General features: G+C 37.3%; 2 long non-coding RNA genes and 2 gene segments (V, D, J or C); 2 read left to right on the top strand and 2 right to left on the bottom strand.

Moving 5' to 3' along the window:
* Positions 1 to 1,887: 1,887 nt before the first annotated feature.
* On the top strand, positions 1,888 to 3,719 carry LOC137198265 (Ig kappa-b4 chain C region-like). The segment is given in 2 exon segments: positions 1,888 to 2,056; positions 3,204 to 3,719. A coding segment is annotated over 1 exon segment (264 nt).
* An 11,663-nt stretch (positions 3,720 to 15,382) lies between these two features.
* On the bottom strand, positions 15,383 to 22,632 carry LOC137198269 (uncharacterized). Its single transcript, XR_010931611.1, has 2 exons — positions 22,533 to 22,632; positions 15,383 to 15,647 (listed from the first exon to the last, which is right to left on the bottom strand). It is a non-coding gene; the product is annotated as an uncharacterized lncRNA (long non-coding RNA).
* On the top strand, positions 15,715 to 18,146 carry LOC137198490 (Ig kappa-b4 chain C region-like). The segment is given in 3 exon segments: positions 15,715 to 15,777; positions 16,315 to 16,390; positions 17,639 to 18,146. Coding segments are annotated over 3 exon segments (474 nt in total).
* A 1,966-nt stretch (positions 22,633 to 24,598) lies between the features above and the next one.
* Positions 24,599 to 24,990, bottom strand: LOC137198271 (uncharacterized). The gene is made up of 2 exons (XR_010931613.1): positions 24,820 to 24,990; positions 24,599 to 24,712 (listed from the first exon to the last, which is right to left on the bottom strand). It is a non-coding gene; the product is annotated as an uncharacterized lncRNA (long non-coding RNA).
* Positions 24,991 to 27,731: the final 2,741 nt, after the last annotated feature.

Here is a 27,731-nt window from a genome sequence, read left to right as displayed (position 1 = left end):
TAATCCTGCACAAATATTACAGATAATCTTAACATTTAATGCTTTAGTGTGTTTAAAGTGTTTAAATGTTTGTAGTAGATTTAAATATCCTGTGTGATTATTTATATCACTTAAATTCTCTCCTGTTTTAATTTCACCACTTTAATCATGGAGTAACTCAGACCGGCTTCAATAAACTGCTCTTTGCACATTATTATAAAACTGGAATGTGAATCTTACTGTAATTAGTTTCTTTCTATAAAATAATATTTTGTTCCTAATCCTGCACAAGTATTACAGATAATCTTACCATTTAATGCTTTAGTATGTTTAAAGTGTTTAAATGTTTGTAGTAGATTTAAATATCCTGTGTGATTATTTATTTATTATGTCACTTAAATTCTCTTCTGTTTTAATTTCACCACTTTAATCATGGACCAGCAGTCAAAATGAAAAGTGAATGTGAATCTTACTGTAACTAGTTTCTAAGTGTAAAATAACATTTTGTGATTTATATTTTTTGGTGGTGGGAGCTGTGATTATGAAAGTTTCTGATGCTGATTTGTGGCTTCATATTTTCTTTTAACAGGATATAACTGAGATGGATGTGATACAGTATGAGGCTGAGGTCAAAGGTCATGACCAAGACATTTCTTACCAGTCAAGTCAGTAAATGGGTTCATTATAATTAAAAAACATTGGATCAAACCATAACAGGGTAAGAATGGATGATGAGAAGCTGTGATGGAGAACTTTGTTGGTTTCCACCAAGGCCATCATTGTCCAGAAATTGTCTTCCATGAAAGGTTTTGACATATTTTCATTTATCTTAACAGCTACAATGTGCAAGTTGTTTAATAAATTTAATGAAATATGTGTGTGTGAGATTGTGTAACGTGTGTGTTGAGTGAACTGTATCAGTCTCTGCAGTAGCTTCCAGCTGCAGCAGTCAGTTCAGTTTCTGTTCAGTCTGACTGAGGGAAGTTTTTGTACGACGCTTTTTCACTGTGTGAACACATGCTGACTGTTGATATAGTGTTCACTCTGACAGTAGTAAACTGCTGCATCTTCAGCCTGAACTCCACTGATGGTCAGAGTGAAGTCAGACTTTGATCCACTGCCTGTAAAACGATCTGGAATCCCTGATGCTCGAGTGGTAGCACGGTAAATGAGAAGTTTTGGAGTTTCTCCATCTCTCTGTTGGTACCAGGCTAAGAGGTGGTATGAGTTATAAACATGAACATCCTGACTGGTCCTACAGTTGATGGTTGTGGAGCCTCCCAGAGCAGATCTCACTGCTGCAGGCTGAGTCACTGTGATCTGGCCTCTGGACTCTGAGGATACAGAGACAAAAACATAAAGCAGCGTCATGGTTTTGTGGGCTTCATTTCAGAGGGACGGATGTTCATAGAGGAGAGGAGTTTGGTTCTCTGGACTTTACCTGTGAAGCAGCAGCAGAGGAGAGTCCAGATAAGGACGGAGATCAAAGTCATGTTTTTGATGAGGAGGATTTCTGTGGCTTCTGTTGTCATGAAGGACAGCTGTCAGTCATCCAGTGTTCAACTCTCAGGACTATAAACTCTCCCAGAGCACTGGAGCATGGTGCTGCTGATGCAAAGTGGCTCTCTATGGAAATGCTCTGACTGACTCCAACAGGGACTTGGATTACTCTGATGATGCTGTTTAATAAATAGATCAATCAATTTATCAGAGTATTGATTAGGTTGTGTCAGTGATTATTTTTATGTGTTTTGGCTTCATGTGTATTGACAGCTGATTTTCTCAGAATTTATTTTGTTATATTTAAATGTATTACGACATAAATTTAATATTCATTTAATTTAAATTAATTTATATGAAATAAAATCACACATTCATAAATTGGTGGCTCTGTGTTGTTGTCAGTTTTAAAATTAGTTTAGAAATTTTACAAAGAAGAGACTAATTTTGGTGAGTTTGTTTGTCTCAAAGTCAGAGAGCCGTGTCTCTCTACAGTGAGAGGTTTTTGTACGACGACTCAATGAGTTTGTATCACTGTGGAACACGTTTGGTGGAGGAACCAGACTGGATGTTGGAAGTAAGTCAAATGTTTAAAATATTTTATCATTTTAGGAGTTATTTTTCTTTTTATTTCTTTTTTCTTCAACATTTTTTGCCTGTTCCATTTCATGTAAAACATTTTACAAAAATAATTTGCACTAAGAGACAAAGTTCAATTTTAAATTTAAAACTCAAAAATTTATTGTAAATAAAAGAAAATATTAATTTAGAGGATAAATAATTATTACAGCTATTTATTTAAAGTTGCATTTTGAGAGCTTTTAATTGTGATTCAGTCTGACAAAGTCAGAGAGCCGTGTCTCTCTACAGTGAGAGGTTTTTGTACGATGACTCAATGAGTTTGTATCACTGTGGTGGACTTTTGGTGGAGGAACAAGACTGGATGTTGGAAATAAGTTTCTGCTCAAATATTAAATATTGTATCATCAATTAAGTTTATAATTTCTACATCTGAACATTTGTAGTAGATATAAGTTTCCACTGGGCTGATCTAAAGCACTTTAAAGTCTCAATTTTATTGTTTGTTCCTCCTGTTTAACCTTGAAGTTGAACTTAAAGCAGCTTTACTGAACTTTTCTTTACATGTTCAAGTTAATTTGTTAAATGTGAACAGCTTGAACTGCAGGACAGATTAAAAACTACAATAGTACTTTAAAAATGATTCTAATATGATCCTTTAATGCTGTTTTAAAATTAATTTGAAGTTGAGTAAAAGTTTTTTCAAAGATAAAAAATGTAAAATGCTGTAGAAACCCTGATCATTTAAATTGCCTCTAGTTGTCTTTTAACCTCAGTCTGAAATCATTTTGACATTTTTTTTGAGGGTATTTTGTTCTTTTGATTGTTTTGAAAGTAAATATGTTGTTATAGATTCAAACTAAATCAAAAATGTCTGAATTTTATATTCAAACTTTATGTCCTTATTTATATATAGTGTATAGTGTAAAATGAAATACAGTAAACAGTCATATAAACTACTTAAAGGAGTTTTTGTCAGATGTTTTTTCTGCTCCAACAGTCACTCACTGACACATTGTTTCACTTCTCTTTAAGAAACCTCTCATGCATATCAGCACAAAGTCCTCATATGACTCCACTTTCACACAGTAATGGTGTCCAAGTGTCTGGTGTTCCTGTCCTCTAATGTGATTGGTGTCTTCTAGGTGATGTCCGTCCCACCCTGACGGTGCTGCCCCCCTCCAGCGAGGAGCTGGAGCACGGGAAGGCCACGCTCATGTGTCTGGCCAACAAGGGCTTCCCCTCAGACTGGAGTCTGGCCTGGAAGGTGGACGGCAGCATCATCAGCAGCAGCTGCAGCTGGGAGGAGAGCAGGAGCCCCGCGGTGCTGCAGAAGGATGGCCGCTACAGCTGGAGCAGCACCCTGAGGCTCCCTGCAGACCAGTGGAGGAAGGTGGGCTCTGTGACCTGTGAGGCCACCCAGGGCTCCCAGACTCCAGTCTCAGAGACACTGAGGAGAGACCAGTGTTCCCAGTCCTGACCTGACTCACTGGGATTCTGCTTCTGGTTTTACTCTGCTACTGCTCTCACTCCGATCTCTGCAACTATCTCTCTTTTTCTGCCTATCTCTCACTTACTCTCTGATTACATTTTTCATTGATAGAGTTTCATTGCTTGTGTATTTTGTATTATTTCAAGACAATAAAGACCTGTTCATCAAATCAGTTGTTTTCATTTATGTTATTGTATAAGTAACAGATGTTGCTGTCCTAATGGTTCTCTTAATCAATAACAAATTTAAATCAGCTGAGTTTAATATTTTACAATCGCATTGAAATACCTTAAGATAGAAAGTTTGAGTTGATATAATGTAGCGTTGAACAGACCTGATATTTTGCGAACAAAAATCAAAAAGATATAATAATTAAATGATAGAAGTAAACTCATCTGTTGTTCCAGATTCCTTGAAGCTTTTGTGACTGCAAACAATCCCTTTATTACACTTATCGCTAATTATGTTTTTGGCAACAAACACAATTGTCAATATTTTTTAAGGAAATGAGTCATGTGTGTCCTATCAATGATGTGTGCCACTGATTAAAAACTCTCATGTTGAAACAGTTTTAGAAGTGTCCAGAAAGTTGAATGAATCTGAGTAAATGTATAAAATCTGAAAATAATTTATTGCATTAGAATTATAAAGTAGGATATCATCAACATATTATATCATCATAGTATCAGTATCAGCAGTACGATCTCAAAATATAACATAACCTGTGTTTTTCTATGAACACAAACTCATCAAAAACATATGATGAGTTAAGCTTTGTAGAAAACAAAACTGTATCATTTAAACATAAATCATATCAATTCTAAAATAAATGTGATTTACATGAAAATAACCTTAAAAAACAAGGAAATTAATATTCTTTTTAAATAATTATCTAACTAACTAGTGTTAATGTGTTGTAACCATAAGCTTAACTACATTTGATGTAGTTTGATGAGACATTACATATATTACTTAATATTCTATTTAAATGAAATTATTATTATACTTTTATAAGTTATAAATAGTATTTCCTGACTGTATTCTGTTAGATGGATTTCATCAGCAGTCAGACTTCTAAACTGTGTCTATCTCAGTGCAGCTGTTGAGTCACATCAGTGCCTCTCCAGCTGAGGGAGGTTTTTGTACAACGCTGTATCACTGTGTGAACAGGAAGCTGTAATCCTGCTGACAATAATAAACTCCTGAATCTTCAGTCTGAACGTGACTGATAGTCAAAGTGAAGTCAGTCCCAGATCCAATTCCACTAAAACAATCTGAAATGCCAGACTGACGGTTTGAAGCCCAATAAATCAGGAGTTTGGGAGCTTCTCCAGGTTTCTGAAGACACCTCATTGCTAACACTTGAACTGGTTTTACATCTGATGGAGACAGACTGTCCTGGAACAACAGACTGAGATCCAGGAGATGGAAAAACTCTGACTAATTAACATAATCAGCACTTTCTCAAGTGATGATCAAATCATCTGTGTACAAACATATTATTACAATAATAAACTGCTGTCACATGTTAATGTGTTCAATGAGTCTACAGACACTGAGTGCTTCATTTGGGATTTTATCATTTTGTGTCACCATTTTACTCACAAATTATGGTATATTTTAAATCATGTCAAAGTAAAGGATGAAAGGAGCCTGAACTCCATTGATTGTCAGAGTGAAGTCAAAGTTTGATCCACTGTGTCATGGTTCTGTCACTGACTCTAGAGACTCTTGAGAGTCTGGCTCTGTATGCCTTAGTTGCCATTGTCCAACAGATGCCCTCTGACTTTTCTGTTTTGTGAAGATTGGACTGTGTGGGAGAGGCTTGTTTTGAGTTGGACTTTTTGAGGGACTTTAAGAATTCTGGCTTTATGTCATTTCGACATGTTCTCACTTCCAACTTGTAACATAACGAAGCTTGGTCAGGACCCCGTGGCATCACTATTTAATGCATTGGGTACCCCTTTAGCATCATTTTTCAATGTGCAGTATCACGGCAGTCACGGCAGAAAGTCAGCTTATATAGATGTGATGTGAAGTACGTCACTTCAGAAATGTTGATATGCTACATATTTCACGTGATCAAACGCAGATATTCAACATATCTGTGGTTTGCAGAAACGTACAATGCCAATGTTTTATTCTGGCAACCAGGTTGAAATTTGTCACCATATATAGACTTCATCGGTCTCATGGCGTCTATTTCAGACATTATGGGAGTTCAACAGAAATCTTTTGGACTACCCTGCACGTTGAAAAATGATGCTAAAGGGGTACCCAGCGTGTTGAAAAGTGACGCCACCGGGTCCTGACCAAGCTACGATATGTGACGAGTTGGGAATGAGCACAGGCTGGTCATTTGGCTTGCTTTTATTATTTGGACTCTGCTCATTGTGTTTTTCCTCATGTGTTTTTCCCTGTATTCATCCTCGTTAGTCCTGCCCTTGTCCTGCCCCAGTGTCTTCCCAGCCTATCAGCTCCCAGCCTGCCCTTGTGTTGTGACACCTCTTCTTTGTTGTCTCATTAGTTTATTGTATTTAAGGTCTGGTTTTCAGTTCAGTCTTTTTGGATCATTTGTTTGGTTTAGTTGCCTGCTTGCATTCACAGTTTGTTGTTCCTGTGTTAGTCAATAAATATATTCTTCAGTTCCTTGTACCTGCTGATTCATTGCATGTGGGTCCATCTGCTCCACAATCCATGACACACTGCCTGTAAAATTACCTGGAATCTCTGATTCTGGTTGATTACCTAATTAGCAGTTTAGTAGTTTCTCCATCTCTCTGATTGTACCAAGCTGAACAGTTTGAACTATAAACATTCAGACTGGCCCTATCTGATGGTTGTGGAGCCAAAGATCACAGTTGATCCATTAAATCTAAAAAGACAGTACTGTGTCTCAGTGAAAGATTCCAATGATTTTAAGATGTTAGCTTATGATTTTCTTCAAAAGTTGTCTCAATGTCTCATCCTTTTCACTGTTGATACCTCAAGCAGTAAAACTTAACAGTGTCTCTGTTTTATTAAAGTATGAGTTGTTCCCAAAGTTCTCTCACAGATGAGATCTGCTCTTCAAATATTATCCTCTCAATGTCAATAATGCTGCACAAATTAAATTAATGTCATCTAATGAATCCAGAACTACTAATGAAAATTTTCTTTTCACACCGATGTTAAGTCTCTTTGAAGCAAAGTAGTGTGTTAAACACTACATAACTGCTTTCTTTGTTTTTGTTTTTGTTTTTCCTAAAGGCATTATTGCTCACCACCACTATCTAAAGTCAGAAGTGTTATTCACCTGCTACTAGATGTTCCTAATCCTGAAAAAATATTACAGATAATCTTACCATTTAATGCTTTGATATGTTTAAAGTGTTTAAATGTTTGTAGTAGATTTAAACATCCTGTGTGATTATTTATATCACTTATACTCTCTTCTGTTTTAATTTCACCATTTTAATCATTGACTTACTCAGACCAGCTTCAATAAACTGCTCTTTGCACATTACTATAAAACTGAAATGTGAATCTTATTGTAATTAGTTTCTTAGTGTAAAATAACATTTTGTGATTTATATTTTTTGGTGGTGGGAGCTGTGATTATGAAAGTTTCTGATGCTGATATGTGTCCTCATATTTTCTTTTAACAGGATATAACTGAGATGGATGTGATCCAATATGAGGCTGAGGTCAAAGGTCATGACCAAGACATTTCTTACCAGTCAGGTCAGGAAATGGGTTCATTATCATTAAAAAACATTGGATCAAACCATAACAGGATAAGAATGGATGATGAGAAGCTGTGATGTAGAAGTTTGTTGATTTCCACCGAGACAATCATTGTTCAGAAACTGTTTTCCATAAAATAATTTGACATATTTTGATTTATCTTAAAAACTACAATGTGCAAGTTGTTTTATCCATTTCATGAAATGTGTGTGTGATTGTGTAACATGTGTGTTCAGTGAACTGTATCAGTCTCTGCAGTAGCTTCCAGCTGCAGCAGTCAGTTCAGTTTCTGTTCAGTCTGATTGAGGGAGGTTTTTGTACAACGCTTTTTCACTGTGTGAACACATACTGACTGTTGGGATGGTGGAAACTCTGACAGTAGTAAACTGCTGCATCTTCAGCCTGAACTCCACTGATGGTCAGAGTGAAGTCAGACTTTGATCCACTGCCTGTAAAACGATCTGGAATCCCTGATGCTCGAGTGGTAGCATAGTAAATGAACAGTTTAGGAGTTTCTCCATCTCTCTGTTGGTACCAGGCTAAACAGTGGGATGAGCTATGAACATAAACATCCTGACTGGTCCTACAGTTGATGGTTGTGGAGCCTCCCAGAGCAGATCTCACTGCTGCAGGCTGAGTTACTGTGATCTGGCCTCTGGACTCTGAGGATACAGAGACAAAAATATAAAGCAGCGTCATGGTTTTGTGGGCTTCATTTCAGAGGGACGGATGTTCATAGAGGAGAGGAGTTTGATTATCTGGACTTTACCTGTGAAGCAGCAGCAGAGGAGAGTCCAGATGAGGACGGAGATCAAAGTCATGTTTTTGATGAGGAGGATTTCTGTGGCTTCTGTTGTCATGAAGGACAGCTGTCAGTCATCCAGTGTTCGACTGTCAGGACTATAAACTCTCCCAGAGCACTGGAGCATGGTGCTGCTGATGCAAAGTGGCTCTCTATGGAAATGCTCTGACTGACTCCAACAGAGACTTGTATTACTCTGATGATGCTGTTTAATCAATGGATCAATCCATTTATTTGAATATTGTACATAATTAACTAGAATTGTTTTTTTTTTTTTATAGTTTCAGCTTTTTCTCTCTGGACACATTTTTTTTCAGAATATCTCATGTTTATTTAAATCTATTTCTACAGAAATTAACATTAGTTTCATGTAAAAAATACATTACATGAAATAAAAGTATACATTCTGGAAATTTGTGGCACTCAGTTAATGTTGTTTTTAATTTTACAAACAGAGGCTAATTTTGGTGAGTTTGTTCTTTTCAAAGTCAGAGAGCAGTGTCTCTCTACAGTGAGAGGTTTTTGTACGACGACTCAATGAGTTTGTATCACTGTGGTGGACTTTTGTTGGAGGAACCAGACTGGATGTTGGACACATTTTTCTGCACAAATATTACACGCAATTTTGCCATTTAATAGTTTAACGTTCTTAAATGTGTTTAAATGTTTGTAATAGTTACAAATATCTTCAGTGTGGATTTATATCTCTGAAATTCTCTTCTGTTTTAATTTCACCACTTTAATCAAAGACTGTAAAGAAGAGTTAACAGCAGTAATCAGCAAGAACAGAAGAGGAAATATCATCTTTGGATATATTTTTGAAATCAAAGCAACTAGCTAGCTGTCAACTGCTAACCGCTACCTGTCACTGTTACTAACCGTCCATAGGAGAAACTGCACTGAGGAACCTAACAAAAGTGTTATTCTGTGAAGATAAGAAGAGAAATGAATGGGTCCTTGTTGGTGGTATTCTCTCTCTCTCTCTCTCTCTCTCTCTCCATGAACGATGTGATGCTGGTGTGACCAACGTTTGTGGAGGCCTCTCCTAGTTCCGACTAACTATCTTTGTCCATGTCTATGTATACATCCGTGTCATCGTGTGGAGTGCAAGGGAAATATGTCTATGATTGTCAGTTTCTGTTGGACATTCATAACAAAGACTTTTGCTATGAGAAATACTGGCTGGGAGCTAAATCAGCTGAGCGTGCTTGGTCTGCTACGTCCAGTGGACCCAAAATAGGACCACGTCCTCGCCTGGAGCTGCGCCGGAGAGGAAACATTGGAAGCAGTGCGACAGGAAGTGGAAGAGTGGCAAGCGCAGAGGTACTTTTCTTTCTAAATGCACTTTAAAGCACTGTGCTGCAAACTGCTCGTTCTTTTTTTTGTTTTGTTTTGTTTCTCTTGGGATTTCTATGTTTTCATCATTTTTTAAAGAGAGTGTTTAGATAGACAGTATATCTTTATCCTTTCTCTTGTTGCTCTGCTATGGCTGGAAGGAACATTTTGTTTTTTTGTGTTTGCAAATACACAAGAAAGAGACAATAAACTAAATTTTGAATCTTGAAGAAGAATAATTCTTCTTTTACAATGTTAACCAATTTGTCATTCAAATTTTCCTCTTAATTGAAATTAAGTTCATGTGTTCTAATCTCTGATCATCTTACTGTAATTAGTTACTTACTGTGACGCAACATTTTGTGTGATTTATATATTTTGTTAGTAGGAGCTGTGATTAAGAGAGTTTCTGATGCTGATTTGTGTCTTTTTATTTTAACAATATATATATTTGAAATAGATGTGATCAGTATGTAGCCGAGTTCAAAGGCCATGACCAATACATTTCTTACCAAAAGTCCCCAACCAATCTCTGTCCTCATTAGTCAGGAAATGGGTTTATTAACATATAAAAACATTGGATGAAACAATAACAGGGTAAGAATTGATGGTGAAAAGCTGTGATGGAGAACTTTGTGAGCACAAAGTTAAATCCATTTAATGAAATGTGTGTGTGAGATTGTGTAACGTGTGTGTTCAGTGAACTGTATCAGTCTCTGCAGTAGCTTCCAGCTGCAGCAGTCAGTTCAGTTTCTGTTCAGTCTGACTGAGGGAGGTTTTTGTACGACGCTTTTTCACTGTGTGAACACATGCTGACTGTTGGGATAGTGGAAACTCTGACAGTAGTAAACTGCTGCATCTTCAGCCTGAACGCCACTGATGGTCAGAGTGAAGTCAGACTTTGATCCACTGCCTGTAAAACGATCTGGAATCCCTGATGCTCGAGTGGTAGCCCAGTAAATGAGAAGTTTAGGAGTTTCTCCATCTCTCTGTTGGTACCAGGCTAAACAGTGGGATGAGCTATGAACATAAACATCCTGACTGGTCCTACAGTTGATGGTTGTGGAGCCTCCCAGAGCAGATCTCACTGCTGCAGGCTGAGTCACTGTATACTGGCCTCTGGACTCTGAGGATACAGAGACAAAAACATAAAGCAGCGTCATGGTTTTGTGGGCTTCATTTCAGAGGGACGGATGTTCATAGAGGAGAGGAGTTTGATTCTCTGGACTTTACCTGTGAAGCAGCAGCAGAGGAGAGTCCAGATGAGGACGGAGATCAAAGTCATGTTTTTGATGAGGAGGATTTCTGTGGCTTCTGTTGTGATGAAGGACAGCTGTCAGTCATCCAGTGTTCAACTCTCAGGACTATAAACTCTCCCAGAGCACTGGAGCATGGTGCTGCTGATGCAAAGTGGCTCTCTATGGAGATGCTCTTACTGACTCATGGGTTTTTTTTTCAGAGCTTTGACTATTTAAATGAATGATTGGGGTTGTGAATGGATACAAAAAGCTGTGCACTGAGAACTTGAACTGAACTCTGTTTCTCAATAAGATTGGTATTGATTTTGTTGCTTAGGATTTCTGAGGCCTATTAAACCTGATAACTTAAGAGTATTGAGATATGTTTGATTTTGTTATATTTTATACTACTTTTACAGTATTTAAAATGAGTGGTGTGAAATGAAATATTGGAAAACAAGGATTATCAAATAACAAAGACACATTAAGCATTTCTGAAGATAGAGTTTAATGCATTTTTGTCCCATTAAAAAGTTATTAAAACACAATTTGTGGAGTTGAAGCAGTCTCAAGGTGGGATGATGGATGCCATGGCTAAAAGAAAATTGATTCCGGAGATGTTGTTGTTTTCGAGTGAAGATAGTCTGACAGGTAGAAATAAGAACATATGATTACATTTATACAGACTTTCCTTCATCTATACAATGAGTGAGGAAACATAATTCAGTTTAACTTCTTAATATAAGTTCAGTGAAATATGGACACTAATGTTAGGAACATACTTTGCTCTACATTTTTAAAGGGCCCAACAGCTTAAGTTACTAATAAAATGAAGAAAAGAGAGGAGATGATAGTATTCTAATATATAAAAGGACATCATCTGCAAACAAGCTGATTTTGACTGTCACATAGCACTTTGTTATGTGACAGCACTGTGTTCATAAACAAAGTGTCTGTGAGCAAATGCTTGAACTACTGCATGTAAAAATGTATTTCTCAATATAAACAGCCAAGAGGTTGATTCAGAATTGAAAAGCGATGGAGGCAGAAATCACAGTGTGAGTGGGCACAGAGAAAATCAGGTGGGCTTAGTCCATCCATGATCAATCATACTTAATAGGTTCTGAAATAGGCCATTACAACCATGCTTGTCTGAATGCACCACAGTTTAACCAAACAAGCCTTATTCATCATCAGAGGTAATGTTACAGACACCAAGACGAACACTAACAGCATATCATTGTCTGACACGGCAGACACATATTCACACACACACAGAGACACAGCTGACGGAAGCAACAGCATCATTAATCAAGCGTATGAATAGAGGTAAACTGGCAGCAACATGCTCAGTAACATTAAAAATGACACCTGAACATAGCCTGGCACGGCAGCCACATAAACCACACACATGCACGCACACACACACACACACACACACACAGATAGCAAACGCAGCAACATCAGCATAAAATCCAGTTGTACACCCAACAAAAACTACCCAATAAACAAATAGGCTAAATGCTACTACAGTCTGAAATTGTAAATTAGCTTACTTTTGATGACAACAGCGGGAGACGGAGGGACTTGGCATTGAATACTGAAAATATTTCATTATAGTCCAACAATTCAGTCCGTTCTCTTTCAAAGGAGAGCAGGAACAAAAACTTCAGTCTGTATATCATCTATCATCACTGATGCCCTGATGTCACTTTTTATCCGACAGACAGTTGAAAAGAGTCTTTCATAGGATGACCATATTTTCAAACCCCCATACCGGGATCCTTAAGTGTACTACATGATCGTGCACGCACACATGTATACACTTATGCATGCACCATAGGCATTTTCATCATGATGGGGGACAATTCCTTCAGCACTTAGCACACCTACCGAGAGTATTCAGATGGCTGTCACCAGCGTTTGCCCCGCTGGTGTAGGTTGCCATGGTGCTACTTCTCGTTTGTAGGCACCGCTTATGTTTGGCCCTCTTAATATGATCTTTTATATCCACATTTCCACACAACCAAAACTGCACTCTTGCAGAGTGTGCAGAACACAGCATTTTTGTTGCCAGGTACTTAACGAAGGAAGGAGTAAAAGTAACTGACTATCTCTTCGGCATGACAGCTAACCGTTAGCATACTGATAAGTTCTGTCAGAAAGAGCGACAGGTGTCTTAGGCTAGCAACAGCCTTGGCAATGACACATTGATTAATTGACACACATACTGACGAATCAGTGTTGAATTCAGAGGTTTGAAAACAAGTATAACTTTATAAATATTATTTTAATTGTGGTGAAAACCTGGACAATTTGGTAGTGCAGCTGCTAAAGCAGCTGGCTAGCAGAAAGTAGGCTTCTCTTCCTCTGTTTAATGCACAAGCTGTACACTGAGTGAAGGAGGAGGGACTGCTTGAATTTCTGGCATTTGCAAAATTCACTGTCACTCAAAAGATCTGACCTATCAATATCATCATATGGTTAACATGAAGCAAGAAACAAGACTTTTATTTTAAATGGTTGCTTAGTCACATAGGGAACAGTATCGATTGACTGCTGATGACTGTATGATCCAGCAAAAAAGGAAGCCTTCTGATTGGGTGTGTCTGAGTGTCAATTGGCCAGGCCCACCCACAGTAACGCGCCACATTTTAACATATTTTCATTTATCTTAAAAGCTACAATATGCAAATTGTTTAATCTATTTAATGAAATGTGATGAAGGACAGCTGTCAGTCATCCAGTGTTCAACTGTCAGGACTATAAACTCTCCCAGAGAGGACGGATATCAAAGTCATGTTTTTGATGAGGAGGATTTCTGTGGCTTCTGTTGTGATGAAGGACAGCTGTCATTCATCCAGTGTTCAACTCTCAGGACTATAAACTCTCCCAGAGCACTGGAGCATGGTGCTGCTGATGCAAAATGGCTCTCTATGGAAATGCTCTGACTGACTAAAAGAAGCATCACATTTATCAAGTGGGATTTTCTATTGCTTGCAGTAATGCTGATATTCTCTTTATGGTAAAACAATAAACACATATTCATCAAATCATGTGTGTCAAAGGCAACATATCATTTAAAGAATAACTGCTGTCACATGTTACTGTGTTCAATGAATCTACAGACACTGAGTTTTTCTCTGGGTATATTCACAGGGATTTTATCATTTTTTGTAACCATTTTACACATAAATGATGGTATTTTTTTAAAGCCTGTCAAAGTAAAGGATGAAAGGAGAACATTTTAACAGAAGTATTGAGTCTGTTCTACATGGTGATTTTCACATCTGTCCTGCTGTGTACTACGACAGGGGACATGGATTACTCTGATGATGCTGTTTGATCAATGGATCAATCAACTTTCAGAATATTGATATGGATGTATTTACATTCATTTTTAGGTGGTTTGGGCTTTTTCAGAATGTAATTTCTTCCATCTAAATGTATTACCACAAAATACATCACACCAATTAAATTTAAAATGGATATGGATCAATCAAGTTATGTAAGTAAAGTTATTGTACAGAATGTTTTTTATTGTTTCAGCTTCTTCTCTCTGAAAGAAAGTTATTTTACAATGTTGCATATTTATTTCAATATATTTCTACAGAAATTAAAATCAAATTCACTTAACAGTACAATGTAGAAAATATAATGACACTCAGTTGATGTCAGAGAGCCGTGTCTCTCTACAGTGAGAGGTTTTTATACAGCATCTCAATGAGTTTGTATCACTGTTGTGAACTTTTGGTGGAGGAACCAGACTGGATGTTGGTTTCTCTGCAAATATTACATATAATTTTACATGTAATACTTAAATGTGTTTTTGTGTGTTTAAATAACCTTTGCCTTGACTTATATGAATGATCTTCTGTTTTAATTTCAACACTTTAGTCAATTAGTTTAACTCAGACCACCTTCAATGAACTGGTCTTTACACATTATTGTCAAACTGAAATGTGAAGAGCTTGAAATGAAGAAAAGATAAAAGAACAATAAATATAATTTAAAAATGATTACCAAATTTAATTTTAAGTTTTACAGTTAATACTTAACTATTATTAAATTAAATTGAAATTAATTTCAACAATGTACATTTAAATTAAAAATATGTCCAAATCTCTGATCCACTTACTGTAATTAGTTTCTTACTGTAAGATAATATTTAGTGTGATTTATATGTTTTGGTGGTGGGAGATGTGATTATGAAAGTTTCTGATGCTGATTTGTGTCTTCATATTTTCTTTCAACAGGACATATTTGAGATAGATGTGATCCAGTATGAGGCTGAGGTCAAAGGTCATGAGCAAGACATTTCTTACCAGTCAGGTCAGGAAATGGGTTCATTATCATTAAAAAACATTGGATCAAACCAAAACAGTGTAAGAATGGATGATGAGAAGCTGTGATGAAGAATTTTGTTGGTTTCCACCAAGACAATCATTGTCCAGAAACTGTTTTCCTGAAAAGGTTTTGACATATTTTCATTTATCTTAAAAGCTACAATGTGACTTGTTTAATCCATTTAATGAAATGTGTGTGTGTGAGGTTGTGTAACGCGTGTGTTCAGTGAACTGTATCAGTCTCTGTAGTAGCTTCCAGCTGCAGCAGTCAGTTCAGTTTCTGTTCGGTCTTACTAAGGGAGGTTTTTGTACGATGCTTTTTCACTGTGTGAACACACGTTGACTGTTGGGATAGTGGAAACTTTGACAGTAGTAAACTGCTGCATCTTCAGCCTGAACTCCACTGATGGTCAGAGTGAAGTCAGACTTTGATCCACTGCCTGTAAAACGATCTGGAATCCCTGATGCTCGGGTGGTAGCATAGTAAATGAGAAGTTTAGGAGTTCCTCCATCTCTCTGTTGGTACCAGGCTAAACGGTGGTATGTGCTATAATAAACATCCTGACTGGTCCTACAGTTGATGGTTGTGGAGCCTCCCAGAGCAGATCTCACTGCTGCAGGCTGAGTCACTGTGATCTGGCCTCTGGACTCTGAGGATACAGAGACAAAAACATAAAGCAGCGTCATGGTTTTGTGGGCTTCATTTCGGAGAGACGGATGTTCATAGTGGAGAGGAGTTTGATTCTCTGGACTTTACCTGTGAAGCAGCAGCAGAGGAGAGTCCAGATGAGGACGGAGATCAAAGTCATGTTTTTGATGAGGAGGATTTCTGTGGCTTCTGTTGTCATGAAGGACAGCTGTCAGTCATCCAGTGTTCAACTCTCAGGACTATAAACTCTCCCAGAGCACTGGGCATGGTGCTGCTGATGCAAAGTGGCTCTCTATGGAAATGCTCTGACTGACTCCAACAGGGACTTGGATTACTCTGATGATGCTGTTTAATCAATGGAGCAATCAATTTATCAGAGTATTGATTAGGTTGTGTCAGTGATTATTTTTATGTGGTTTGGACTTCATGTGTATTGACAGCTGATTTTTTCAGAATGTATTTTGTTATAATTAAATGTATTACAACACAAATTTAACATTAACTTAATTTAAATTCATTTATATGAAATAAAATCACATATTCATAAATTGGTTGCTCTGTGTTGTTGTCAGTTTTCAAATTAGTTTAGAAATTTTACAAACAAGACAATAATTTTGGTGAGTTTGTTTGTCTCAAAGTCAGAGAGCCGTGTCTCTCTACAGTGAGAGGTTTTTGTACGACGACTCAATGAGTTTGTATCACTGTGGTACACGTTCGGTGGAGGAACCAGACTGGATGTTGGAAGTAAGTCAAATGTTTCAAGTATTTATCATTGTAGGAGTCATTTCTCTTTTTATTTCCTTTTTGTTCAACATTTTTTGCCTGTTCAATTTCATGTAAAACATTTTACAACAATAATTTTCACTAAGAGACAAAGTTCAACTTTAAATTTAAAACTCAAAACTTATTGTAAAGAAAATAAAACATTAATTCAGAGGATAAATCATTATTTACAACCTTAATGGTAAAGTTGCATCTTCAGAGTTTGTAGTTTTAGTTCAGTCTGACAAAGTCAGAGAGCCGTGTCTCTCTACAGTGAGAGGTTTTTGTACGACGACTCAATGAGTTTGTATCACTGTGGTGGACTTTTGGTGGAGGAACCAGACTGGATGTTGGAAGTAAGTTTCTGCTCAAATATTAAATATTGTGTCATCAGTTAAGTTTATAATTTCTACATCTGAACATTTGTAGTAGATATAAGTTTCCACTGGGCTGATCTAAAGCACTTTAAAGTCTCAATTTTATTGTTTGTTCCTCCTGTTTAACCTTGAAGTTGAACTTAAAGCAGCTTTACTGAAATTTTCTTTACATGTTCAAGTTAATTTGTTAAATGTGAACAGCTTGAACTGCAGGACAGATTAAAAAACAACAATTGTACTTTAAAAATGATTCTAATATGATCCTTTAATTCTGCTTTAAATTGATTTGAGGTTGAGTAAAAGTTTTTTCAAAGATAAAAAATGTAAAATGCTGTAGAAACTCTGATTGTTTAAATTGCCTCTAGTTGTCTTTTAACCTCAGTTTGAACTCATTTTGACAGTTTTTTTGAGGGTATTTTGTTTTTTGAATGTGTCTTAACATTTTCCATATATTATGGTCATCTGTTGGTTTTGGCTGATAAATTCGATTGACTGTTGCTCTTTTGATAGTGTTGAAAGTAAATATGTTGGTATGAATTCAAACTAAATCATAGATGTCTGAATTTTATATTCAAACTTTATGTCCTTATTTATATATAGTGTATAGTGTAAAATGAAATACAGTAAACAGTCATATAAACTACTTAAAGGAGTTTCTGTCAGATGTTTTTTCTGCTCCACCAGTCACTCACTGACACATTGTTTCACTTCCCTTTAAGAAACCTCTCACGCATATCAGCACAGAAAGAGTCCTCATATGACTCCACTCTCACACAGTAACGGTGTCCAAGTGTCTGGTGTTTAACTGACAGTTGTGTAGTTCCTGTCCTCTAATGTGATTGGTGTCTTCTAGGTGATGTCCGTCCCACCCTGACGGTGCTGCCCCCCTCCAGCGAGGAGCTGGAGCACGGAAAGGCCACGCTCATGTGTCTGGCCAACAAGGGCTTCCCCTCAGACTGGAGTCTGGCCTGGAAGGTGGATGGCAGCAGCATCAGCAGCAGCTGCAGCTGGGAGGAGAGCAGGAGCCCCGCGGTGCTGCAGAAGGACGGCCGCTACAGCTGGAGCAGCACCCTGAGGCTCCCTGCAGACCAGTGGAGGAAGGTGGGCTCTGTGACCTGTGAGGCCACCCAGGGCTCCCAGACTCCAGTCTCAGAGACACTGAGGAGAGACCAGTGTTCCCAGTCCTGACCTGACTCACTGGGACTCTGATACTGATTTTACTCTGCTACTGCTCTCACTCTGATCTCTGCAACTCTCTCTCTTTTTCTGTCACTCACTCTCTGATTACATTTTTCATTGATAAAGTTTCATTGCTTGTGTATTTTATATTATTTCAAGACAATAAAAACCTGTTCATCAAATCAGTTGTTTTCATTTATGTTATTGTATAATTAACAGATGTTGCTGTCCTAAGGGTTCCCTTATTCCATAACAAATTTAACTCAGCTGAGCTCAATATTTTACACTTGCATTGAAATACCTTAAGAAAGAAAGTCTGAGTTGATATAATGTAGTGTTGAACATACCTGATATTTTGAGAACAAAATCAAAAAGATATAATAATTAAATGATAGAAGTAAACTCACCTGTCGTTCCAGATTTCTTGAAGCTTTTGTGACTGCAAACAATCCCTTTATTACACTTATTGCTAATTAGGTTTTTGGTAACAAACACAGTTGTCAATATTTTTTAAGGAAATGAGTTATGTGTGTCCTATCAATGATGTGTGCCACTGATTAAAAACTCTCATGTTGAAACAGTTTTAGAAGTGTCCAGAAAGTTTAATGAATCTGAGTAAATGTATAAAATCTGAAAAGAATTTATTGCATTAGAATTATAAAGTAGGATATCATCAGCATATTATATCATCATAGTATCAGTGTCAGCAGTACGATCTCAAAATATAACATAACCTGTGTTTTTCTATGAACACAAACTCATTAAAAACATATGATGAGTTAAGTTTTGTAGAAAACAAAACTGTATCATTTAAATATAAATCATATCAATTCCAAAAATAAATGTGATTTACATGAAAATAACCTTAAAAAACAAGGAAATTAATATTCTTTTCAAATAATTAACTAACTAGTGTTAATGTGTTGTAACCATAAGCTTAACTACATTCGATGTAGTTTGATAAGATATTACATATATTACTTAATATTCTATTTAAATGAAATTATTATTATAATTTTATAAGTTATAAATAGTATTTCCTGACTGTATCCTGTTAGATGGATTTCATCGTCAGTCAGACTTCTAAAATGTGTCTATCTCAGTGCAGCTGTTGAGTCACATCAGTTCCTCTCCAGCTGAGGGAGGTTTTTGTACAACGCTGTATCACTGTGTGAACGGGAAGCTGTAATCCTGCTGACACTAATAAACTCCTGAATCTTCAGTCTGAATGTGACTGATAGTCAAAGTGAAGTCAGTCCCAGATGCAATTCCATTAAAACAATCTGAAATGCCAGACTGACGGTTTGAAGCCCAATAAATCAGGAGTTTGGGAGGTTTTCCAGGTTTCTGAAGACACCTCATCGCTAACACTTGAACTGGTTTTACATCTGATGGAGACAGACTGTCCTGGAACAACAGACTGAGATCCAGGAGATGGAAAAACTCGGACTAATTAACATAATCAGCACATTCTCAAGTGATACTTTTTATTGCTGCTGTAATGCTGACATTTTTAGTATGTATGAACAATAAAGAAATGTTGATCAAATCATCTGTGTACAAACATGTTATTACAATAATAAACTGCTGTCACATTTTAATGTGTTCAATGAGCCTACAGACACTGAGTGCGTCATTTGGGATTTTATCATTTTGTGTCACCATTTTACCCATGAATTATGGTATATTTTAAAGCATGTCAAAGTAAAGGATGAAAGGAGCCTGAACTCCACTGACGGTCAGAGTGAAGTCAAAGTTTGATCCACTGTGTCATGGTTCTGTCACTGACTCTAGAGACTCTTGAGAGTCTGGCTCTGTATTCCTTAGTTGCCATTGTCCACCAGATGCCCTCTGACTTTTCTGTTTTATGAAGATTGGACTGTGTGGGAGAGGCTTGTTTTGAGTTGGACTTTTTGAGGGACTTTAAGAATTCTGTCTTTATGTCATTTCGACACGTTTTCACTTCCAACCTTGTCACATACTGAAGCTTGGTCAGGACCCCGTGGCGTCACTATTTAACGCATTGGGTTCCCCTTTAGCGTTATTTTTCAATGTGCAGTATCACGGCAATCACGGCAGAAAGTCAGCTTATATAGATGTCACGTGAAGTATGTCACTTCAGAAATGTTGATATGCTATGTATTTCAGGTGATCAAATGTAGATATTCAACATATCTGTGTTTTGCAGAAACGTACAATGCCAACGTTTTATTCTGGCGACCAGGCTGAAATTTGTCACCTTATATAGACGTCATTGGTCTCATGGTGTCTATTTCAGACGTTATGGGAGTTCAACAGAAGTCTATTGGACTACCCTGCACATTGAAAAATGATGCTAAAGGGGTACCCAGTGTGTTAAAAAGTGACGCCACGGGGTCCTGACCAAGCTTCAATATGTGACGAGTTGGGAATGAGCACAGGCTGATCATTTGGGTTGCTTTTATTATTTGGACTCTGCTCATTGTGTTTTTCCTCATGTGTTCATGTATTCCTCCTTACACCTTCCCTGTATTCATCCTCGTTAGTCCTGCCCTTGTCTCAGTGTTCTTTCCCAATCTTCTGTCACCTTCACACCTGCCCTATATCAGTCTCATCAGCCCTGCTCTGCTCCCAGTGTCTTCCCAGCCTATCAGCTCCCAGCCTGCCCTTGTGTTGTGACACCTCTTCTTTGTTGTCTCATTAGTTTATTGTATTTAAGGTCTGGTTTTCAGTTCAGTCTTGTTAGATCATTTGTTTGTTTTAGTTGCCTGCTTGCACTCACTGTTTGCTGTTCCTGTGTTAGTCAATAAATATATTCTACAGTTTGTGCTTGCTGAGTTTCTACATTTGGGTCCATGTGCTCCGCAATCCATGACACACTGCCTATAAAATGACCTGGAATCTCTGATTCTGGTTGATTATCTAATCAGCAGTTTAGGAGTTTCTCCATCTCTCTGATGGTACCAAGCTGAACAGTTTGAATTATAAACATTCAGATTGGCCCTATCTGATGGTTGTGGAGCCACAGATCACAGTTGATCCATTAAATCTAAATAGACAGTACTGTGCCTCAGTGAAAGATTCCAATGATTTTAAGATGTCAGCTTATGATGTTCTTCAAAAGTTGTCTCAATGTCTCATCCTTTTCACTGCTGATAGCTCAATCAGTAAAACTTAACAGTGTCTCTGTTTTATTAAAGCAGAAGTTGATCCCAAAGTTCTCTCACAGATGAAAACTACTAATTAAAATTTTCTTTTCACACCAATGTTAAGGCTATTTGAAGCAAAGCAGTGTGTTAAACACTACACAACTGCTTTGTTTGTTTTCCTGAAGGCATCATTGCTCACCAACACAATCTAAACTTGTCAGAAATGTTAGTCACGTGCTACTAGATGTTCCTAATCCTGCACAAATATTACAGATAATCTTAACATTTAATGATTTAATATGTTTAAAGTGTTTAAATACTTGTAGTAGATTTAAATATCCTCTGTGATTATTTATTTATTATGTCACTTAAATTCTCTTCTGTTTTAATTTCACCACTTTAATCATGGAGTAACTCAGACCGGCTTCAATAAACTGCTCTTTGTACATTAATATAAAACTGGAATGTGAATTTGAATCTTACTGTAATTAGTTTCTTAGTGTGAAATAATATTTAGTGTGATTTATATTTTTCGGTGGTGGGAGCTCTGATTATGAAAATTTCTGATGCTGATCCTTGTCTTCATATTTTCTTTTAACAGGATATAATTGAGACAGATGTGATCCAGTATGAGGCTGAGGTCAAAGGTCATGAGCAAGACATTTCTTACCAGTCAGGTCAGGAAATGGGTTCATTATCATTAAAAAACATTGGATCAAACCATAACAGGGTAAGAATGGATGATGAGAAGCTGTGATGAAGAACTTTGTTGGTTTCCACCAAGACAATCATTGTCCAGAAACTTTTTTCCTTAAAAGGTTTTACCATGTTTTCATTTATCTTAAAAGCTACAATGTGCGAGTTGTTTAATACATTTAAAGAAATGTGTGTGAGATTGTGTAACGTGTGTGTTCAGTGAATTGTATCAGTCTCTGCAGTAGCTTCCAGCTGCAGCATACAGTTCAGTTGCTGTTCAGTCTGACTGAGGGAGGTTTTTGTACGACGCTTTTTCACTGTGTGAACACACGTTGACTGTTGGGATAGTGGAAACTCTGACAGTAGTAAACTGCTGCATCTTCAGCCTGAACTCCACTGATGGTCAGAGTGAAGTCAGACTTTGATCCACTGCCTGTAAAACGATCTGGAATCCCTGATGCTCGAATGGTAGCATAGTAAATGAGAAGTTTGGGAGTTTCTCCATCTCTCTGTTGGTACCAGGCTAAATGGTCCCCATTATGAACATTCTGACTGGTCCTACAGTTGATGGTTGTGGAGCCTCCCAGAGCAGATCTCACTGCTGCAGGCTGAGTCACTGTATACTGGCCTCTGGACTCTGAGGATACAGAGACAAAAACACAAAGCAGCATCATGGTTTTGTGGGCTTCATTTCAGAGGGACGGATGTTCATAGAGGAGAAGAGTTTGATTCTCTGGACTTTACCTGTGAAGCAGCAGCAGAGGAGAGTCCAGATGAGGAAGGAGATCAAAGTCATGTTTTTGATGAGGAGGATTTCTGTGGCTTCTGTTGTCATGAAGGACAGTCATCCAGTGTTCAACTGTCAGGACTATAAACTCTCCCAGAGCACTGGAGCATGGTGCTGCTGATGCAAAGTGGCTCTCTATGGAAATGCTCTGACTGACTGACAGAATCATCACATTTCTCAAGTGTTGCTTGCAGTAATGCTGATATTATGTTATGTTAAAACAACAACGACATATTCATCAAATCATATGTGTCCAAGGCAACATATTATTTAAAGAATGACTGCTGTCACATGTTACTGTGTTCAATGAATCTACAGACACTGAGTTTGTCTCTGGGTATATTCACAGGGATTTTATTATTTTTTGTCACCATTTTACACATAAATGATGGTATTTTTTTAAAGCCTGTCAAAGTAAAGGATGAGAGGAGAACATTTTAACAGAAGTATTGAGTCTGTTCTACATGGTGTCTTTCACATCTGTCCTGCTGTGTACTACTACAGGGGACATGGATTACTCTGATGATGCTGTTTGATCAATGGATCAATCAACTTTCAGAATATTGATTTGGATGTGTTTATATTCATTTTTATGTGGTTTGGGCTTTTTCAGAATGTAATTTCTTCCGTCTTAATGCATTACCACAAAATACATCACACCAATTAAATTTAAAATGGATATGGATCAATCAAGTTATGAGGTTATTGTACAGAATGTTTTTTATTGTTTCAGCTTCTTCTCTCTGAAAGAAAGTTTTTACAATGTTGCATATTTATTTCAATATATTTCTATAAGAATAAAAATCAAATTCAGTTAACAGTACAATATAGAAAATATAATGACACTCAGTTGATGTCAGAGAGCCGTGTCTCTCTACAGTGAGAGGTTTTTGTACAGCATCTCAATGAGTTTGCATCACTGTTGTGAACTTTTGGTGGAGGAACCAGACTGGATGTTGGTTTCTCTGCAAATATTTTATATAATTTTCCATGTAATACTTAAATGTGTTTTTGTGTGTTTAAATAACCTTTGCCTTGACTTATATGAATGGTCTTCTGTTTTAATTTCAACACTTTGGTCATTTAGTTTAACTCAGACCACCTTCAATGAACTGGTCATTACACATTATTGTCAAACTGAAATGTGAACAGCCTGAAATGAAAAAAAGATAAAAGCAAAATTACCTCTACATTTTAAACAATACTTATCTATTATTAAGTGAATTTGAAATTAATTTCAACAATGTACATTTAAATTAAAAATGTGTCCAAATCTCTGATCCACTTACTGTAATTAGTTTCTTACTGTAAGATAATATTTAGTGTGATTTATATTTTTTGGTGGTGGGAGCTGTGATTATGAAAGTTTCTGATGCTGATTTGTGTCTTCATATTTTCTTTTAACAGGACATATTTGTGATAAATGTGATCCAGTATGAGGCTGAGGTCAAAGGTCATGACCAAGACATTTCTTACCAGTCAGGTAAGGAAATGGGTTCATTATGATTAAAAAACATTGGATCAAACCACAACAGGATAAGAATGGATGATGAGAAGCTGTGATGGAGAACTTTGTTGATTTCCACCAAGACGATCATTGTCCAGAAACTGTTTTCCTTAAGATAATTTCACATATTTTCATCTTAAAAACTACAATGTGCAAGTTGTTTTATCCATTTCATGAAATGTGTGTGTGAGATTGTGTAACGTGTGTGTTCAGTGAACTGTATCAGTCTCTGCAGTAGCTTCCAGCTGCAGCAGTCAGTTCAGTTGCTGTTCAGTCTGACTGAGGGAGGTTTTTGTACGACGCTTTTTCACTGTGTGAACACAGCCTGACTGTTTATAACATGATAACTCTGACAATAGTAAACTGCTGCATCTTCAGCCTGAACTCCACTGATGGTCAGAGTGAAGTCAGACTTTGATCCACTGCCTGTAAAACGATCTGGAATCCCTGATGCTCGAGTGGTAGCATAGTAAATGAGAAGTTTAGGAGTTTCTCCATCTCTCTGTTGGTACCAGGCTAAATGGTCCCCATTATGAACATCCTGACTGGTCCTACAGTTGATGGTTGTGGAGCCTCCCAGAGCAGATCTCACTGCTGCAGGCTGAGTCACTGTGATCTGGCCTCTGGACTCTGAGGATACAGAGACAAAAACATAAAGCAGCGTCATGGTTTTGTGGGCTTCATTTCAGAGGGACGGATGTTCATAGAGGAGAGGAGTTTGATTCTCTGGACTTTACCTGTGAAGCAGCAGCAGAGGAGAGTCCAGATGAGGACGGATATCAAAGTCATGTTTTTGATGAGGAGGATTTCTGTGGCTTCTGTTGTCATGAAGGACAGCTGTCAGTCATCCAGTGTTCAACTCTCAGGACTATAAACTCTCCCAGAGCACTGGAGCATGGTGCTGCTGATGCAAAGTGGCTCTCTATGGAAATCATGAGGAGAATTTTATAAATTTAGTTGCTACATACTCAGCCATAAAGAGACCAATAAAAATAATTTCTTCTTTCCAGAATCTCTTTTATCTACAGGAAGAGGATATAACTGATTGTAAATAACCAATTAAATATTTAATATTAGTTCAGTAAAAGTACTTTAGTAGATCGCAAACCTGGCAACACTTTTTGTACATTTAAAGGGAAGGGAGAGGAGCCAGATATCCTGCTTTAATTCCTGATCAGATTATGGGCTAAAAAAAGAGAAAATAAGGGTATTTGTGTCCTCTGTAGTGGACATTTTGTTTTTGCATCTCTCCTCTTACACATATGAGTTATTCTATTAATTACTGCTGTACTCTAAAGAGGACATCCTGGGCTTTCCAGTGATACCACATGGGTAGGGGTGGGATGGTGACAACTTCATCTTCCTTTCAGCACAAAATTGTTTCTATATCAACAAGCACATCTCATGAAAAGAGAGAAGAAGTGAAATATTGTTTAGTTATTAATTTTATATGATGATATTCATATATTTTCTTGTTTATTAACATGTCAGGAATTATGTAGTGAGGTCTGAGAGAAGTTTATTTATTTGTGTGTTGAAATAATAGCCCATTTATGAATGTCCTCTATAGTGGACACCAGGATGATCTTCATGTCTTTCACATTTCCACTTTGTTGTGGGACACAGAACAGAGGCAGAGAGGATTCTGTTCAAAGTAATTGAGGGAGATTCAGATGTAGATTTGTCAGATGAGATTATCCAGAAAAGCTGCACTACATTCTGACCTGATTAACAGAGAGAGACTTTGGAATGAGATTTATGAGATGTATGATGTGTAGCATGTGATTGACTGGTGTAATGCTGTATTGATGCTGATTTATACCTCTGTGTCTGAGTGTCTGTATTTACACCACCACATGTTTGTGGTTCATCTGTTGGAGCACAGAGGATCATAATGTAACTTATGTGCAACTTTTCAAACAATAATCTTCATGTAGCTGCGATTCACAAACTGTAGACACCACAAGAGCTTTGATCAGTCTGCAGCTGATTCAACATGTTCAGTGGTCTCACTGAATATCTGCTCTTCCAGTGGATCTTTTTCTTTTCATTAATGCTGCAAAAATGATATTATCCTCATCTAACAGATCCACTACTGCCAGTCCAAACTTTCTCTTCAGCAGCGTTGTTACTGCTCTGTATAACAAAGTGAATATGAGAGAAAGTAAACACAGCTAGAACAGGTAACAGGTAGAGTCTACACAGAACTGTCAATCACCTGCTGAGCTGTGGAGACACCTTGATACAAAAGTTTATTCCAAACTTTAAGAAATCTGATGTTCTTAATGCATAACTTCATATCATATTTAATATGATTTAATAAAATAACAAATAACTGTTTACCTCTTTCTTTCATTTAGTTAAATGAAACTACATTTTTTTCATCAGTCATCAGTACAAAGTTGTCACTGTGCTTGTACCACTGTGAGACTAATCATGAGAAATATTGTGATTATTATCTGTAACAGATTCATATTCGTTAGTACTGATATATGTGTGCATTGTTTACTAATTTAATCTAAAAGTTTGTGTGTGTGTGAGATTGTATAACGTGTGTGTTCAGTGAACTGTATCAGTCTCTGCAGTAGCTTCCAGCTGCAGCAGTCAGTTCAGTTTCTGTTCAGTCTGACTGAGGGAGGTTTTTGTACGACGCTTTTTCACTGTGTGAACACCCACTGACTGTTGGGATAGTGTTGACTCTGACAGTAGTAAACTGCTGCATCTTCAGCCTGAACTCCACTGATGGTCAGAGTGAAGTCAGACTTTGATCCACTGCCTGTAAAACGACCTGGAATCCCTGATGCCACCTGATTAGCATACTTAATAAGCAATTTAGGAGTTTCTCCATCTCTCTGTTGGTACCAGGCTAAGTAGTTCCCATTATAAACATCCTGACTGGTCCTACAGTTGATGGTTGTGGAGCCTCCCAGAGCAGATCTCACTGCTGCAGGCTGAGTCACTGTGATCTGGCCTCTGGACTCTGAGAATACAGAGACAAAAACATAAAGCAGCGTCATGGTTTTGTGGGCTTCATTTCAGAGGGACAGATGTTCATAGAGAGGAGTTTGATTCTCTGGACTTTACCTGTGAAGCAGCAGCAGAGGAAAGTCCAGATGAGGACGGAGATCAAAGTCATGTTTTTGATGAGGAGGATTTCTGTGGCTTCTGTTGTCATGAAGAACAGCTGTCAGTCATCCAGTGTTCAACTGTCAGGACTATAAACTCTCCCAGAGCACTGGAGCATGGTGCTGCTGATGCAAAGTGGCTCTCTATGGAAATGCTCTGACTGACTCCAACAGGGACTTGGATTACTCTGATGATGCTGTTTAATCAATGGATCAATCCATTTATTTGAATATTGTACATAAATCACTAGAATTGTTTTTTTTTTACATAGTTTCAGCTTTCTCTCTCTGGACACATTTTTTTTCAGAATATCTCATGTTTATTTAAATCTATTTCTACAGAAATTAACATTAGTTTCATGTAAAAAATACAATACATGAAATGAAAGTATACATTCTGGAAATTTGTGGCACTCAGTTAATGTTGTTTTTAATTTTACAAACAGAGGCTAATTTTGGTTAGTTTGTTCTTTTCAAAGTCAGAGAGCAGTGTCTCTCTACAGTGAGAGGTTTTTGTACGACGA

This window comes from Thunnus thynnus, chromosome 15 (assembly GCF_963924715.1).
Source record: "Thunnus thynnus chromosome 15, fThuThy2.1, whole genome shotgun sequence".
Taxonomy (NCBI): Eukaryota; Metazoa; Chordata; class Actinopteri; order Scombriformes; family Scombridae; genus Thunnus; species Thunnus thynnus.
Note: the sequence above shows the minus strand (reverse complement) of the source record. Positions and strands in the feature narration are given on the sequence as shown.